General features: G+C 31.2%; 2 protein-coding genes across 2 annotated transcripts; both read right to left on the bottom strand.

Annotated features, from left to right (window-relative positions):
• Window positions 1-208: 208 nt before the first annotated feature.
• Window positions 209-3,073, bottom strand: LOC123660758. Its single transcript, XM_045595789.1, has 6 exons — window positions 2,863-3,073; window positions 2,393-2,572; window positions 1,400-1,531; window positions 937-1,119; window positions 590-732; window positions 209-516 (listed from the first exon to the last, which is right to left on the bottom strand). Exons 1-6 carry the CDS (start codon window positions 3,037-3,039, stop codon window positions 246-248), a joined length of 1,086 nt encoding a protein of 361 aa, XP_045451745.1. The 5' UTR covers window positions 3,040-3,073; the 3' UTR covers window positions 209-245.
• A 441-nt stretch (window positions 3,074-3,514) lies between these two features.
• On the bottom strand, window positions 3,515-19,386 carry LOC123660916 (cilia- and flagella-associated protein 61-like). The gene is made up of 28 exons (XM_045595935.1): window positions 19,241-19,386; window positions 18,840-18,974; window positions 18,391-18,548; window positions 17,131-17,275; window positions 16,636-16,771; window positions 16,403-16,563; window positions 16,195-16,267; window positions 15,359-15,627; window positions 15,035-15,099; window positions 14,835-14,952; window positions 13,450-13,561; window positions 13,226-13,296; window positions 12,794-12,970; window positions 12,205-12,427; window positions 11,605-11,723; window positions 11,216-11,344; window positions 10,275-10,469; window positions 8,092-8,220; window positions 7,549-7,705; window positions 7,087-7,251; window positions 6,582-6,780; window positions 6,082-6,251; window positions 5,344-5,531; window positions 5,106-5,262; window positions 4,661-4,831; window positions 4,195-4,305; window positions 4,071-4,128; window positions 3,515-3,870 (listed from the first exon to the last, which is right to left on the bottom strand). The coding sequence occupies exons 1-28, from the start codon at window positions 19,384-19,386 to the stop codon at window positions 3,551-3,553; spliced, it is 4,257 nt and encodes a 1,418-aa protein (XP_045451891.1). The 3' UTR covers window positions 3,515-3,550.
• Window positions 19,387-19,597: the final 211 nt, after the last annotated feature.

Genomic DNA, 19,597 nt, shown 5'->3' on the forward strand with positions numbered 1-19,597 from the left:
AGGAAACCAGGATCTGATGATAGAATACCAGAGAAATCGAGGTAAACCCTCGAAAATCGTAGTGACGACTAGTGCTTTTGTTAATTTTTTTCGTCTACTTGCATTGTATTACTTGTCAATGTTGAATTGAAGTCGATTTTTTTTCTTTTGCGAGCAAACACAATGATTTGATAACAAATGCAAATTATTTTTCAACTTGAAAACAAAATTTAAAAATAATATTTTTTTATTAATGAAAAAATAATTCACGGTACAAAATCTCTGGACACAATAAAATTTCTAACACATTTTTTATGAGGTGTTCGGTCATGTTTGTGTTGATCGATTACAGTATACGGTGATGTACCTTGTGTTATATGACAGTAATCACTACAATACATAAAAGGGGCAATATTTGTTTGATAAGGATTGGGAGGAAAGGGAGCTAAGTCGAACATTTCCCCGTGGTCCCATGAAGCCAGCGACGAATATGCAAATGGCACTTTGTACTTCTTTTTCATTTCTGATTCGAAAACTCTGTAACAGAACACCTCATACATATATTTTTTGCTTTTTATCCTTAAAAAAATTAAAAATGACATGAATGTACCCTTTTATATTATTAACAGGATTATGACAAGCTGCCACTTCTTTGTATTCTTTCTTTACGTGAATTCTGTCATATACACCTCTGTGTACTTTAGCAGTCAAGGGCATCCATATTTCTTTATGCCTTGGACCAAAACCACGAACCTTTAATATAAGTAATTACAAATTAGGTTCATACATATTCTAAAACTTGTTAAAAGTAAACTTACCTACGATCTGGTCCTAAAGTCTAACTTTGCTGACTAACTAGAGTACTATCTCTTGTAAGAAAAAATATAAATAGAAGAGAAGAAATCAACCACAGAATTGTCTACCTGTAATAATTTTACTCAATTACCTATTTATTACCTTAGGTAAATTAAATTCAGAATAAAATGTTATTTGATCCTTGGCCCCTATTCCGTACTGCTCATCTATTTTAAATGGCCTGTGGCATGATCTGTATGTTGATACGTAAGGATCAAGTAGTTTACGAAATCCACCGTCACTATTTAAAATCACAGGGGCTTCGTTTCGTCCAGCTGCAACTACCTGGAAAATATCATAAATAAGTATTGGTAAATAGGTAACCTATCCACCAAAGGAAATATGTGTTTTACGAGCATATATCAGTATATAACTCTTAAATTTGACTTGTTTTCTGAAAGAAAATGACGGATTTAACCATCTGCCATAACTATATTTGCCATATTAGTGCGACGGATATAAGGTATTAAAAATGATGAAATATTGCCTTTTCAAGAACCACTTTAATTTGTCCTTACAATACATTTGTTGATAATAAAATCATAGTAAATCATTTAAGCCGTACATCAAAAATATATTCAGGATCTGGTGGCTTAACAGTAATATCCGGAGGTGCAGTAGGCGGTGCAGAGACGCCTCTAAACTTTTCTTTCATTTCGGACAGCATAACTGGTTGTACGATGGTTTTACTTTGTAACTGAAAATAAATGCTTGAATTTAGTGCTACTGTCGGATTTTATTTTAACTATTTTTTCTAAATGCAGCCTGGAAACGAAAAGAAGAATTATATGTTTATTAACATTATAGATTATTCTTCTAGCGATAAGACCACCTTTGTACATTGTTCTTTATTTGTAATGTGTTATTTATTTATTTATTTATTTATGCATTAAAAAAAAACTTAGAACTAACATTACGATAACCCAATGCGTTAGTTAAGTTTATCACAACAAGTAACATTAAATTTAACAAACAATTTAAACAATTCAATAAAAACAAAATAATCAAAAAATATAAAATAATCAATAGTATAAATAATAAATATAAATCAAGAAATATAAAATAATCAATAAATAATCACACTTAAAAAATTCATAAAATTCATAAAAAACAAACATAATAATAATACAAATTAGTACATTTATATTAATAAAATTAAAATCAATGTCAATATGTAACATTAAATTTATCAATTAATTAAAACTATTTAATTATTGTGTTGATTGTTCTTGTCTACCTACAATAAAGAGTATTTATTAAGACGCTTTCATTAAAGCGATCAATCATCGATCATCAAGCGAAAAGACAGAGACTAAATTAAAAGAAAATGAAAAGATGTCTTGGTTGCGGTACTCTTACTAACTGTAAGTAAACAGTGAATAGTTCTCTCCCATTACGAGTATTTGTAATAATAGTATGGCACTAATCCAGCAGAGTAATTTGTATTTGAATTATACTCAATAATTTCGCAGCTTGGGTGAACGGCGATTACTTCAGTCGCCTATCATTCTCTATATATGACTGTGACTACACCACAAAAATTAGAAAACGCAGACACCTTTTTTTCAACTCCAGTCATAAATATTACTCTTCGACAGTTAATAGCGCAATCGGATCTCTCCATTGCTTTATTTGGATTTGGCTTAACACAATATTCTCCAGTGGTAGTTTTGTATGATTCCTTTTCTACCACCATGTCTCGTCCTGTCACTCGCTCGGGCAGTGGATCATTAATTTTCTACAAACAGTTTAAGATGATTAATTTTTTAATTTGGTACCTTGAATCTGATGATGAGCACAAGCATCAAATTGCATTGAATAAAAAACGTTTAGCGAAAAAGATTGAGGGTTTAAATGCAGGTTTGAACTAGTGAGTTTAAAAATGCGAAATCTGTGTTTTAAACTAACTAATGATGAAAATTATCGTAAGTGATGATGATGGCTATGAAATTTCTCAAATTTACATACATATGCATAGTTTTCTGAAGAGAAGATCGCATTCATAATAATTCTTTGTTTTAAACTTACACAGTCCAAGCTATGAGGTATAGCAGGTATGTAACGGTGAGCAATACTCGTCCCCGTTCTGGTTTCAGTGTTGGATAGTCGCAGAGGAATGTTGTAGTGGACGTTTCCCCAAGTGTTCACATTTTGTATCAATAGATCATTGAGAACTGGAGGAGTGCTGGCCTTAGATTTTGCCATGATTAGGTATATATGTATAATATAAAACAAATTTTAACAATGTAGATAATCACAGTATAAAATATTATTGCAAAAATGTAAATAAAATGTTTTAATTTTAATTTTAATGACAGATTGTAATGACAAGCAATAGCAATAATAAAAAATGAACAAATTCAATAGATACTGTTTTAAAAGTTATGCGTAGGTACTCAGAAAAATAAATAGCTTTACAATGTTATGTACTATTATGTTGTTTAGTCATATACTTTGTTTTCTATAAAATTCAGATGTTAGCTACAATGTAAAATTGTTGATCAGACACAAATGCTTGCAATTTAAGTTTGTTAAATTTGTTTCGCTAAGTTAAATTAATTTTTTATCAAATATTATATTAATAATAGATGTAGCAATAGAATCATTAATATGATCCCCGATGGTGATCTTTCCAGACTTTTTAATTTTATCAAAATGTTTATGAAGTAAAATACACATATTTGTTAAAATTAGAAATTTATTAATAAATCACAAATTAGAAGATCTTTGATAACATTTTAGCGATCGTATTTTTTCTTTTTCTGAATACCGGATTGTGATCTAAATCATAATGGTATTGAGTCGTCTGCCAAGGTTGCAAGTACATGGGCAGTAGGATATCATTTTCCGATAGCCATTCTAAAACATAGTCCGTAATGGCTTCCACGTGAGGTGACTTTTCAAAACTTGATCGAATTTTCATTTTTGCTTGGAAATTAAATGGCTGAAATTTATAAGTAAAGTTGACATTCGTATAAATACTAAAAGTGCCATAGTTTATGAGGATAGACAGATAGATGTGTTTATTGCTTTTACCTATTAAATTTAATGAATTCAGTTTTTTTTTGTACATAAAATCTGGACTGAGGCTCAAACAAATTTTTGTCCTAACATGCTCGTGGCCGTTACAATGCATGCATTTACGTGAGTAATAATCACTTTAATATAATACACTAGTTTATTTTATTTAAGAACCCAAGTAACTAATAGAAATAAATAATAAACTACCTCATTACTCAAATTGTCTCCAATTTCTCGCATAGTTTCAGCCAAAGTCTTTCCGTGTCGTTGTCCCTAAGAAAATATGTAGTCATAAAATTATTTAGTAACATAGCAATCATTTACTAAATAAATATATACCTTTGGAAGTATTTCTTTGACCATAGCAAATAACTCATCACTTTGATCATGATATAAGAAGTAAGCCCACGGTTCTCGGAAAAAAGTATAGAAATTGTCTAATTTTTTAGCCTGAAAGTACCAAATATTTGTCAGCGCGTACAAAAATTTTTCGAAACTTAGGTATTTTGTGTATAAAAGGGAATAACACATACTTAAGATCTACTGATCTGATCATACTGATGAATCAGATGTTGTTTTTTAAATAGCTAGATAATACAATAAATAATCACTCGTTTAAAAAAAAACTATTTTTACATCGTCTTAAGACGTAAAATAAAGTAAAAGGCTAAAGTGAACATAATGAGAAGTCAAAGCCTGTAAACGATCTACTTATCAGTTAATAAAACATTTGTACTTCTACACCAGGATGGTTTTATAACACATAAAATAACAAAATAGTTCATCATAAAATAATTATTCTTACAGTATATCGTAAGTGGACATTGTTTAATACGGTTGCAGAAAGTCCGTAAAGATTTTTAAAGTTTTCTAGTGAAAACTTTTCTGGAGTCAAACACGTTATTCCATCGACAATTAAATCGTTTGTAACATGAAGTTTGAAATACCCATTTTTAAAGGTTTCCATTACAAAACCCTGAAATAATGATTTTAAATAAAAATCGTTTATCTATTATCTATTTATGTATACAAATTGAACAGATAAAATATAGATTATGTTTAACTATCATATAAGTATATTTTTGAAATTAAAACAAATAATTAAACCTTTACTTATACTCGTATTAACGTGACTTGGTACTGTGGCAAAATACGTAAAGGTTAGAAGGTTTAATAGTCTTAATAATACAAGATAATATCTGCTCTCAAAAATTCTAGTTTTAGTAATTGACTGAGACATATAAACTCACATTATACTGTAAAGACTGTAAATAGTGATGAGGTACCCTCATCCCAGGAGGTCGAACCTCTAAGTACTGTAGACCACCAGGCAGTAAGTAATATGCCACATGAGGTTTCTTAAATGTAGGAACTTTTTGAAATTCGTCCAAATCATACGATTGCTTACTAAAGGCATATAAGACAATATTTTATTATCAAAGGAATTTTAACTGTTGATCGTATTTCTATGTATTTAAATTAACTTACGATGTTTTGCTATGAATTGATTCAGAAGGACCAGGGGTAGCAAATTCTGTTGTAACGGAACTGTCTCTACTTGAAGTTAACGACAAATCAAAACTAACACTTTTTATTGAACGTGTTCGAGGCTTCACAGAACCTTTTTGTGTTTCCGTGAAGAATGGATCTAACTGATTACTTATTTGGATTCCTAGCTGTAATTAAATAAATTTTAATTCATTAAGAAAATTTCTTATCCTTAACATTTTCTTATTAAAACATTATTGCTCTTAACTAATTTTAAACACATTGTTTTTAGCTGCTATATCCTATTGCTACTATACAAGAACAACTCATATTTTTTTAACTTTTATTAGTTTAAAAATTACTGTATTACGGCTATGTCATTGTGTGTGTAATGGCTGTGTGGTTACGGCCACAAAGAATATAGCCATCCTCTCTCTTCCCGTAGGTGTCGTAAAGAGACGACTAAGGGATAACCATCTAACCGCTGGCTTTGAAATACACAGACCAAAGACGGGTAGCAGCGTCTTCGGTGCGACAAAGCCAGCCCTGCGGTCACCAACCCGCCTGCCCAGCGTGGTGACTATGGGCAAAACACATGATTTAACGCCATTTTTGGCGCGAACTTATGGAGGCCTATGTTCAGCAGTGGACAGAGATAGGCTGATGTCTGTATAAGTGTGTGGGTGTAGGTTAAAATTCTAATCGAACCTTCTCGTCGTCTTGCCTTTTTACAGTTACCTTAGTTCCGACTTCGAAAGCATCAAAATATTTTTGCTGTTTTGTATCGGCATAATGTTTTCTACAATATCTAGTGGCTGGACCAGCCGCATAAATCGAAGGATCTTTTGTTCTAAACTGATGATCTATCAATATTCCTCCATCATACGCCATGCCGCTTTTATTAATTGCTTGAAAATAAACACAATTTTTAAGGACAATCGTAAGAAATCATAAAAGTCAAATCAAGATTTGTTTATTTATGTGTGATAAATTTGAAACTACGAAATCTTTTCAAATTTTTTCTTGGACGATTATAATAATACAATCCAAAAGTACTATAGACATGGCTACTACAGAAATATATATTGTCATGATCGATGTATGATATACGACTCCTTCTTTAGTAGAAGTCTAGTTTCGTATTTACCTTCTATTATAGATTAGTAATAATAAAAAACAAATATTATTTTGTCACGTCAATTTAAGCCTCATTAGTAAAATTTAAAACTAAAACATACCAATAAAAGCCTCTTCGTTTACACCTTTACTGCCGTAATAGAACATGGCAGAGCACTGCAGTCGTAACAGATGAATCTTCGAGAGGAAATCGACATGAGTAACCAAATTGTCAGCATCCACGTTCCAGCGGTGAAAATAGTATGAACGGTATACATTAATTTTAAGATTTTTGAGGACTTCACGCACCGACTTATCAACCTGTAAAAATGTAATATTTCAGGGCTAACTTATATAAAATTAATACCTTTGAAGAATAAAATGTGTCATAATTTTCAATGTAGTGAGTAAAAATGGAATTCAGAACTACGTTAACGATTACCATTCAGTTTTTATGAGACATGGCATTTATTTAATTATTTATTTATTTATTTATTTATTTATTTATTTATTTATTTATATATTTATTTATTTATTTATTTATTTATTTATTTATTTATTTATTTGGCATACTAAAACATTAGACAAATAAAACCAACCTCTCAATTTCATAAAAGTTAAACTTACATATACATTACAAAACAACGATACTCTTGCTTTTCTCTCATTTTGCGGTGGAAATGGTTCGATAAAAACTATATTTTCTGGAGGTACTTGCATTTCTAATAAAGTAGCTAAGCAGCAGTAAGCATGTCTTGTAGCGCCATAAACTATTATTTTATCTGAAATTTTCTATATTAAGTTAAACGTTAACAAAAATGAGCAGTAGTTTACCTTAATTTATTTATTTTTATGTTAAGACCTTCCTATGGTCCCAATTTTGTACCTTAATCATATTTTGTAAAAAAAATAAATAAATAAAAAAACCATTAGATTCCCTTTAAAGACGGGAGTCAAGCCGTGCATTCATCAATCAAGTTAACGAGATTAACATAAAACGATTATATATCAAGATGAAGAACTAGGTAACTCTGTTAATTAATTATTTCTAACATAACCAATTAAAATAATAATGTATTTACAATCCACGTCCTGCCACATAAAAGTCTGCACAAAGTTAAGTGCCTTGTTAGCGTCAGCTATCGTGTTTACAATGAAAACGTTAGCCGGAGTAATGTTAGTAAGTCTTGGCTCCAAACTAGGCTGGGGTATGTCGAGACGTATGTATTGAGGAATTTTACCGCTTCTGTAAGATTATTACATTAGCAAGCGTTGTTGTGTTTTTGTAAATATGGTTAAATACTGCTAATTGGTATATAAATGAAAATTATGAAAAACACAGAATCAGACACTCACAAGTTGTGAGTTTCTGGTTCCAGTTCTGTGTTATAATCAATCACAAGAAGCATCACAAGTGAGTTACCGACTCTACTCCCGATATTCCACTAGAGTTCTGACTACCTTGGTCACTAGAGAAACATAACACAACTTGAGAACAATGTTATTTAGCTGCGATCTTCCGTAGAGTTGCGGTACTTCCGCGGTCGAGCTGCTCCAGTTTTTGAGCAGAATATTTCTTGCTATTTCCTATTTCTATGTATATAGATAATATTGAACTTATTATCCTTATACCTTATATCCTTTTCTCTTTGCTTTATATTTTTCAAGTAATCAGGATGTTTGTATTGTTTTCCAAATAACAAAAGCAACATATCGTAATGACATCTGCGACCATTTGATAATAATATGTATTTTTCTCGTCTATAAAATAAGTTAAGAGAATTATCAGCCGATTCTAATTATATTATTATTTTATTATTGTATAAAAAAAATTATACGTGACGAAAAGACATGTCTGATAGAGTAGGGGATAGGTTAGGAAAGGGACAATTCGAATTACCTGCAAAATAAAAACAATTTCGAATCAACATTTGTTATATAGTTGCACCGATGCATACCCTTTCACTCCTAACTTCACGCTTTTATCAATTCAAAGATACTGAGCTTGCAATTGTTTTTGCACTTTAAGTTTATTATTACCAATGTAAAGTGTTCTTTCAAATGTTATAAGTTGTTTTCTTTTTATTATCATTTATTGTGATCAACAATCGTCAATAACGTTTCGATCAAGTTTAGATTTTATATCTGGGTTTTGAATTTAGTTATAATATTTATGAAAGAGACACAAGAAATGGTTATAAATGTGACATAATAGATACCTGACACCTTAAAAACGCATTTTAGAAACCGATTTTAACCTTTTAATTTAATGTATTCCATCGATGCACACAACAATAAGAAGCCGTAAAAAATTATAAAAAAAAATTAACAGCAGCAAGGCTTAAAAAACTATCTAAAGTTCCATTCACATGCGATTTTAAAACATAAAGTTTAAACATTTTTAAATATCATATCAAAAATTGACCACTCCAGCGGGGATTTTGCTTAAACCGAAAATAAAATCATCATATCAAAAATTTCGATCTAGCTTAATTAGCTAGAGCGCCGACACGGTCAGTCGGAGACGCGGGTTCGTACCGCGCTGGAGCGGTCTATTTTTGATATGATATTCAAAAATGTTTAGAATTCCTAAATGTGTGGGTAACACAAAAATAAAATCGTACATAAAGTTTAATATTACACTGATTATGCCCTAAATCTAGATGTAATTTCATTTATAAAGTTTTTTTTTGTGATATTAAATTGTGTCCCTTTCAAAAATTCATGCGTCCCTTTCAATATAGTGTCTTTATAAAAGGGACATTTAGCGAATGAACTACTTTACGGATGAAGTAATGATAAGATCTTCGCTATCTCCACCGACTTTTTATTAAAGCTTAATAATAATATAAAGCAACTAGCTGTTACTAACTAGCAAAAGCTGTGTCTGTTCGCAGAGTTATAAAATGAATAAATTTCTAAAATAAAAGTATCCTAAGTTACTCCTTATTACATCAGCTATCTGCCCGTGAAACTTCCGTCAAAATCGGTCCAGCCGTCTCAGAAATTAGGCGGAACAGTCAGATAAAAATTGTAAAAAATGTTATTTTAGTATATGTACCGATTATACATCCATATACATGTAGTAAAAAGTGGTTATTTTAATATTACAAAATGACACTCCACTTTTATATATTTGTATAGATGTAGGTACTCCTTGTAATATATATATATATAGAATTTCAAAACAACGTGCACGTAGTAACATATAAAACAGAATTATTACAATGTAAAATATCAATTATATAGAAGAATACAAAAATTCGTTTTTTGAATTCTTTTCTCATCTATCAAAAAATATTTTATCAAATATATAAAACATGAAATGAGGTTTCATTATTATTTCTATAAAAAATAACGATGGTTTTATTATAATGGTAATGGATGGTTTTATTATATTAAATAAATAAAAAGACGTCGTACTTATTTTTTAGGCATTGGCGTGCTTTTGAGGGGCCCTGTATCACATTTAGTTAGGGAGCCCAAAAGAAGGGTAAAAATTTTTCACAAAAGAAACAAAAATGCTTACATTAAATTAAAATAAATAATTATTAACTATAAGTTATCACTTCCTCCTAGAAATTGGGAATCCCATTAAAATAAAGTTTTTTTGCTTAAACACGCTAGGGGGCCCGTATCATTGATACGGCTGATACGGCGGTAGGTACGCCCCTGTTTCTAGGGCATGTAAAACGAAAATGTCCCTTTCACGTGACCTCTCCTCTATAGTACAGTACATAGAGTTTGATTGGGACAATAAAAAAACATTTTTTTTTTTTTTTGTTAGAGAAGAAACACAATTATTTATATCTTACTTATTAATTTCTACCATAGTATCTTGAATAACATTCACGTAGTAAGTGTAAGGTATGCTTTTGAGATATTTATCAGAATTAGTATGATATTTTTGAAACATCATTTCAGAGAGTGGTTTCGATCGTCTCGTGTATGGCAAACCATGGGGAGATACTAAGGTAACGTTAGTAAAGAACAGGTAGGAACTTGTGTCGCTGAAAAAGTATATTATGTATATTAATACGCTAAGGTTAAGATGTTTGCCTCCCTTTTTAGAAAAAACCTCACAATTACTCCACATAAATTATATATCATTTTATAGATATTTGCTTGCTCTACGGCATCCACAACAAAAAATATACATTTGCTTTTGTTTTTGTAAATTAATTATTTATTAAAATTATATATACATATATATATATATGTGTGTCTCAATGTATATATATATATATATACATTGAGACACAATACAGTAATGCTGCCACCTGACGGCTTTAATTTTAAAACAACGTCAACAAGATTGACGGTTTGTAAGTTTTCTGTTCAATTTCAAATCAAATCACGTATAAATACTTTTTTGTAAATTTATAAAGTGATAATTATTATACTTAAGTATTATTAAACTTATTAGTGCGAATTATTCGCACGGGTATAGCTAGTTTCTTTGTAATAAGTAAGTCACCGACCGATATTACAGTTTTATAAATAGGTATGAGTCATCTAATAGACTAACGCCGAGTTGCACGAAAAGAAATTAAAATTTAAGTAGTGATTAAACTAATTTAATCGCAAGAATCGTATGAAATTCTTGTGATTAAATTAGTTTAATCTCTACTTAAATTTTAATTTTGTTTCGTGCAACTCGGCGTTAAACACTTAAGTTTTTTAAGTTATTATGTTTTTTTTCTGAAAAGTATGTTTCCATAAAGATTAATAATAATAAATATCGAATAATTTTTACCTAAAAAGCAACTGGTTGAGAAATGCCATCGCAGTTCTTGAAGCGCCAACAACTAGAATTCTAGAGTCGACGTTTACTTTAGGTACACTTGTTAGTTTCTTGTTTATAAACCAAGTACTAAAGGCCGTTCTGTTAGAAAGGGTTATTTATTAGGCATTTGGTTAATCAATTAATATTTGGAGCGACTTTAAAAAAGTAGGTATGCTAAAATAATAAGGCTTACTAAACAGTAAGCAGATATATAAGTATTGTGTGTAAAAAGAATTCTTCTACTTCTGTTGCATTGATATATTGTGGATAAAATTAAATAAATTAATTTTTACTACATCTAGGTACTACAATTAAAAAAATTTATATCAATCATGAGATACTAAAAATAATCATCTCACACAGTGTTGGATAGTTTTCGAATCCTTCTTAATTCTGGTACAGATATACAATCGATTTCTGAAGTTCTCGGCATTAGAGGTATCATAGAAATTGCCAGCGTATTGGCTTTATGAATTACCTTAAATATATATTTCATATCTGTATAAAAATTCAAAAATCTCGTAATATCTATATACACAAAATTATCATAAACATTATAGGTATTTTCATTTATGTTTTAGAATTTTATTATCAAAATTACGATGTTCGAACAATGTGGAAACTAAACCAAAAAAAGTAATCGTCTTTTTTAGTAAATTATTAACACTAACTTATATCAAACTACCGATAGTACAATTATTAGGTCATGTTTCACTTTCCAATAAAGTGTCTGATAGCCTTTCAGTAACTGTGGTACTTGCGAGATCAACTATATCTCTTAACACCACAGATAGATTAAAAATATCTAGCAGACAAAGTAGAGTACATCAAAATGTAGATAAAGATAAAAACAGAATATTCTATCTTTTGGATATTGTAAAACATTACATAGCTATCTGAACTTTATGGAAATCCAGTGATAATGGTCCTTGAAATACTTTGAAAACTATTTTATGTACCCATTTATTCCTATATGCAGTCAGCCACATAAGTGCGTTTGAACCAGATAATCTCATCATTTCTCTAGCGAAGAATTTGTAATGTGTTTCAAATACGGGATACATTACAACAGTTTTAAGTGTCGCAAAACCACAATCCAGACCTTGACTGGTGTGGTGTTTATGAATCCTATATGAGTCTACATTGAACTGTGCACGTATGAAGTCTAATTGTTCGGGTTGTCTAAAAATTAATAAATGGATTATGATGATGATTTGTCGAATAGTGACGATTCCTTAATCAATACTCGTAAGTTTTGTATTTCTCTTACTTTGTGTTATCTTTATGGACATGCATTAGATAGGTATATATGAATCTCAATACGCAGGTACTGGAATAAAATACTTTTTCTTTCTTCTCTTTCGTTCTTTAAAAGATGGGCAATCAAAATTCCTTTACTCGTGGATTCTAAATAAATAATAATGCATGTCTATGGGGAAATTTTGAACCGTATGTATTTTTCTTTTTACGTAATATAAGATGAGGGCCCTTACTCTGCCATTAGATATTTATGCAAGGTGTTACAATACAGTATTAGGTAAAACTTACTCTAATATACCAACACCAATAAGAGTGACACTGCTCATAAATACGTAGCACTGAAGCTGGCTTTTCTTTAAGATAGTATTTTCTATAGTCCATAATGTTTCCTTCCCATCTAAGTTTCCTAGAAGTTGTGCAATCTGAGGTACGTCTATCAGTTCCGCCCTTCGAACCCTTATTTTACTGTAAATAATAAATTATCTTTCATACGTTTACTACTTCGATGACAACGTTAAAGTTGCGGTTTGCGAAAATCGATGCCTTAGTTTTGTAAATAGTTCAGGCAGCTTGCCTAATCATTAGTATGCAAAAACTGTGATGACACAAAAACAGCAAAGCACGCTAAAAATTATCACGTAATAAAAATTATTAGTAGTTAAAAATACGTATGTTGCTCGGCCAAAAACAAACTGACTAATGAAAATAATATCAAAGTACCTCAGCACAGAACTTCGATGAGCAACGTAAAGAGCGTGATCAGCTGAAACATTTTCTTTGGCGGGAACGAACTACAAAACATTTATAATTTTTAATTTGATTAAATAAATTAGACAAAAACTCGAATTACTACACCGCAGAAACATATTAAGCAAACTATTTTATTATAGTATAAATAATGTAATGTATAAATAATGTGAACTGAAAATGAAAAACACACGTACATAAAAATGCTGAAGTAAATGAAAACTTTTTTCTTTACAAGGCACCTGAATAATACAATAATCAAAATCCTTCATTATATCGAACGCTCCTTCTAACAAGTAGAAAGATTGTCTGAAAACAATATATTACATAAATTTAAATTTAGCTTATTATTTGGTATTCGCTGTAGGTATACGGCATACACAGGTTTTCCTGGTATGGCAGCAGAGGTATTCTAAGTATAATCATTGTAACTACATAAACTAAGTACAAATGTAAATCTTTTTTGGAAAAATGCTATTATTATTACTATAATCGCATAGTAGGCATATTAACAACATACTCTATCTTATTATTTTTTCTTTTATCTTATCTCTATACTCTACCTTAAAGTTTTATTAGGAGTTTTTCAATTGAAGCAATATTGTAATACCTAGATATTATAAAACAGCCTAGATTGTTTGTTTAAGAACTTTATTTTTGAAGAGTTTCATTAAACAAAAAATATATGACTGTCTAAAACTTAACAAAGTTTGGAAAATCCAAATATGCACCTGATAAGAGGACATACATCACGTGAGCTATTTTTCGATCAGTTTGACCCCTCCCCCTTCCCCCTTAGGTGAGATAGTGAGATTTGCTTGGACACCCCCCTTACGTGATATTGACGCTGAATATAATAGAGATTGACGGGAAATTATAAACTATTCAAGTATACTATCAGTCAGTTCAGCCTGTTGCAGTCCACCGCTGGACATAGGCCTCCCCAAGTCTGCGCCAGACATCCCGGTTTTCCACAATCCCCATGTAGCCCACACCGGTAATCTTATGAAGAACGTCGGTCCAACGGGCCGGAGAACGTCCCACACTGCGGTTGCTAAGACGCGGTCTCCATTCCAGAACCCGTCTGCTCCAACGACCATCGGTCCTGCGACACAGATGACCAGCCCACTGCCACTTCAAGTTGCTAATTCTGTGGACTATGTCGGTTACTTTCGTTCTCTCGCGGATAGTCTCATTTCTAATCCTATCTCTGAGAGAAACCCCAAGTGTAGCCCGTTCCACTGCACTTTGAGCGACTTTAAACTTGTAGACCAGTCCCTTCGTCAGTGTCTTCGTCAACATTGCTCGAAGACCTTTGTCTTCAAGCATTGCGGAATCTTCGAAGTGAATATACTATAGTTAATTTATTTAAATTAAATAAAATTCAAAGCAACTAAATGATTTTAATAGCCATGAAATTTATTTTAGCGGGCTTAATGAATACTCAAAATTTTTGGGTAAATAAACAGGCAGGTTGGTGACCGCAGGGTTGGCTTTGTCGCACCGAAGACGCTGCTGCCCATCTTCAGTCTGATTTTGATTAAGTGATACTTAAAGATTTAAATATTATTTTACGTTTCACCTATCATCTATATCGTCCCGAAGTCCAAACAATTCTATCATAAAGGCATTTGGTTCGCCTGCATATTTCTGCGAATTGTCATCTTCGATGTTTTTAGGTTTACATACAGAATGTCTTCCTGCAACGTAATGTTAATCCAGTAAATAAAAACTGTCATAAATTCGAGTGGTAACATTATTAAAGAATCTCTTTATAATTACGTTTAAAGTTATCTTGTATCTGATATGCGCGAGAATACCGTGGTCCTTGGCTTGTTTTGTTAGGTCTGCATTTAATGAAAAATATGAAATGATAAACCATATGGCTATTTACCTACATATAAGCTTTTTGATACAGCTTCCATTTATTGAAACAACATACTATAAAACAATGATTTGTAGGTACAAAAAAACTTATTCGAAAATAAATCTCTCTAATGAGAATTTGAAAATTTTATGGCAATTAAGATTTTGGCTCTAGAATAAATAAAAATAAATGAAAAACGATATTTATAAAATTATCATACAACAAACATTGAATCTTACAACAAAAAATCACAAGAAAGCACTTCCGGTACAGTCAACAGACGGTGATCAATATTAACAATTTCGTAGTCAAAGGGATCGTCGTCTAGGAGATTTGCAACCGACAAATTGGTCGTATTCGAAGGTGTTGGCGAATGTATCTCCCTTTCGCTATAGTCTTCGGAATTATTGTAATAAAAATGATCAAAACTTTGCCTAACAGCTGATTTACGGTCGAAATAAACCTTACTTTGTGATTTGATCTTCTTTTTAGATGTTTTTTCATTTGACTAAAAATATAAGGACACAAGTTTAATTGTTACATAATTATATCAGGACCTGGGTGACCGAGCTTAGCTCGGTATTTTTAGTAAATCGTGTTTTTTGAAAATCATATTTAAATACGAATTACATATTGATAAAATATGAATAATTTTATTTTTTTTAGAAAAAAAAAGAAAAAAAAAAGGATAATCGATCTGGAATACGTGAGGATTCGAACCATGATCTTTTCGGCCGAGCGCGATCGGCCGATTTCCCCTGAGCTATTACAACTTTATTGACAGATGCGAAATTTACCTTCTTATTCTAACGATATTGTAGCCATTTTTTCATTGCCTAAAAACAGGGATAAAACGACATTTTCTAAAAATGAATCCTAGCTAGATTTATTTATCTCCCCCGTAATCCCCTGTATACTAAATTTCATGAAAATCGTTGGAGCCGTTTCCGAGATTCAGATTATATATATATATACAAGAATTGCTCGTTTAATAGTATAAGATAAATAGGATTATATTTTACCTTAGTAGCTAAATATGTATTTATAGGTACTTATACACTTCTTAACAACTTACATTATTATTTATTTTATCAGTTTCATATTGCGGTTCATGAAATGGACTCCATTTTCCAATCATTATCGGCTCTCTACAAATAATCAAAATCAATTTAAATTGTTTACTACATACATATCGAAAATATAAAGATAGTCAAGCAATCGAGTAAAACAATCAACTACAGCAATGTTATTGAACAAAAAAGAAATTTGTAAAATAACGATACCCAAATGTATGTAAGAGTGTATTAGATCGCTTATATTGTTCTTTTTCTAAGGCCGTTGCCTTTCGTAGACCACGAAGAGTGTCAAGTTCATAAGTGTTTTGCAAATTATCGTAATTAATATCAGAGTTCAAGCACATAACACCGACTGCTTCATCACGATGCTGAACAATAAATAATGATAAGATGATTGATTTGGAACATATGTTCCTTGTGTATTATTAGTTTAAACGTACATCAGCGACAACGATTTTTCTGTCCATATCTAGATGACGTCCAATAATTTCACTTATGTAATAGTCACCATATATTTCTTGTAAACGTGGACAATTTTTGCCCAGAATACGTACGATGTCATCATTGTCTTCCTCTCTTTTCAATAAAATAGTAAATATTAATATAGAATTATAGAATATAGTAATAACTATGTGCGCATTATGAGTATTTGTAATATTTAAGTTCCAGGCGCAGATTAATTAATTTAAGAGTCTATAACGATTGCGAATTATTTTGCTAAACCATATTATATATTTTACAATGCAGATTTTTTTGTATCATATTTAAAATCGTTTTTAAATTCGGTAAGTATTCCTATTCCTATGTTATAAATAAACAAACAGACTTTTAATCATTATTTAAATCGAAATCTAATAATTTTTAACGTTAAAAAAATTATACATATAGGTATATAGTATTTAAAACAACAATTTGTGAACTGTAAATCAACTAACACAGCTCGACGAATTTTAAGTTTTGGGCAGAATTCCGAGCGCATAGCGGCGTATAGATACATAAGGCCTTCGGAATCACAATTTATTTTAGGCTTGAATTTGTAAATATTACGTTTCTTAAATGTTTGGTATCTGAGCATGCAGTCTGTAATATGCAGTGTGTAGATTATTGTTTCTACAAGTCAATTCATAAATAAAGTCGAACTTTATAAACAAAATCTCGAATTAGAAATCTCTTTTTTAGTCGGTTCAAAAACTAAAGTTAAAGATCTGTTTAAGTCTTAGTTTCCATTAGTAAAGACTAATGGAAACAAGTCGTCGAAAATACCTTTATATATTTTTAACACTTGCCAGTAAGATAACAAACATACAAACACGTAAGTACACTACCTACACTAGTTTAGTATTACTCGATCCCACTACCAAATTATTATTGCAACAAACTGGTACCGATTTTAAAATCTTTCGACTTAACATGTTATTTTACTTAAATCCCTAAATTTGATAAAATCTTACTCGTTGATTTTTTGCTATATACTTCAGCCACTGCTGGAGATGCCTATCTCGGTTCAGAAGGTTCGATTAGAATTTTAACCTACACACACACACATACATACATAAACCTATCGCAGTCCACTGCTGGACATAGGCCTCCACAAGTTCGTTCCAAAAACGGCGTGAACTCATGTTTTGCCCATAGTCACTATGTTAGGCAGGTGGGTTGGTGACCGCAGGACTGGCTTTGTAGCACCGAATACGCTGCTTCCCGTCTTTCTTGTGTATTTGAAAGCCAGCAGTTTGATGTTTATCCTGCTATCGGTCGGTTTTTAAGTTCCAAGGTGGTAGTGGAACTGTGTTATCCCTTAGTCACCTCTTACGACACCCACGAAAAGAATTAATAAACTTTTTTTTAATAATAAACGGTTCACACTTAACGGATCCCCTACTAGGATTTTCTCCTGTCTTAGGGGTCCGGAAACACATACAATACACAAACACAACGCCCAGACCAAGACTAACATCTATATGGTCGTACAAATGTTTGTCGCGAGCGGGAATCGAACCCGCGACCGCCAGTGCAACAGCCAGAGCTATTACCGTTGCGCTAACGCGTCATCGAGAAGAAAGGGGATGACTATATTCTTTACTGTCGTAACCACACAGCAGAACATTGTAATAATCATCTTGAATAAAAAAGGTCAATCAATACACATTTTTCTCACGTGTACCTATTACCATATTAACAAAACAGTGACATACTTTCCGGACAACGAAGCGGAAAAACCAAAATGATATTTAAAAGATAAACATCATTACGAAAGATCGAAACGAAAGATTCTTCGATAAAACTGTCTTTGACGGCATCGATGCAACACATGAAATGTATGAACAGTGTATTCCTTGACAAATAATACTTCCTGCAATTAAAATATTTATACATGACTAGGTACTGTCAAGAGGCATTGAATTAAAACATATTACTCATACCATTTATAAGCTACGCACAAAAAAAATTGTCAAATAAATACAGCACTTTAAGTTCAATTTAAAACCAATCTTATCCCTGACGTTGTCGAAGACAACGCGGTCAAGGCATGAGTCTCCGAAACATCGGAAATCTCAAAATGAGTCTCAATAATGTTAATAAAAGCTTAAAAACTCATGTTTATCTAAAAAAAATATATAATATTTTAAGCAAAATAACAAACTGAAACATATTTCTCATCCATATTTCCCAATCAGAAGGGTCAACGCCAGGTATGTTGGGATGGTCGCATAGAGCCATGAAACCAATTACATCCTTGTTATCATTTATCATACAAATTGATAGGGTTGACACTTCTCTAAAAACAAAAATTTGTAAAACAGAAATGCCGTATATGCCCATTGTTAGATTTATTATTCTTTAAGTACCTAATCACAATACAGGCTGAACTTCAAAAGCATGGAAAATTCGTTCTAGAAAGAATTACTCTAAGGTTATTTACATTAATTTACGCAATGAAACTAAACTGATTTTGATAATTAATATTTAAAAAAAATACAAAACTACGCTTTAGGTTATGAACGCTACGAGAAAGTATACTATTTCAATTTTTCCTTTTCTTACATCAATTTCGCGACATTAAAATCACCAAAAAGTGGTTCAGTGTATTGGAGGTTTATTATCGCTTCAATGTCTTGCTTATCACCATCGACTGCTCGTCTAAACCTTGTACCTTTTGGTCCAGTTTCAAAATCGAAAAATATAGACATTCTGACTAATATTAAATGTCTAAGATTTTATTGATTACAAGTTTTAGGAAAATTCTAGTAGGTTATGACTTCAATAAAACACGAAGTAAAACTATGAATAATATATTACAACCATAATTTACAAATTGAAATTAGTACAATTACATAATATCGAAAATTATAATATATTTAAAGTGAGTGAAAATAGTGAACCACACGTGCAAGACATCCT

The sequence above is a fragment of the Melitaea cinxia genome, chromosome 16 (assembly GCF_905220565.1).
Source record: "Melitaea cinxia chromosome 16, ilMelCinx1.1, whole genome shotgun sequence".
NCBI classification, from domain to species: domain Eukaryota; kingdom Metazoa; phylum Arthropoda; class Insecta; order Lepidoptera; family Nymphalidae; genus Melitaea; species Melitaea cinxia.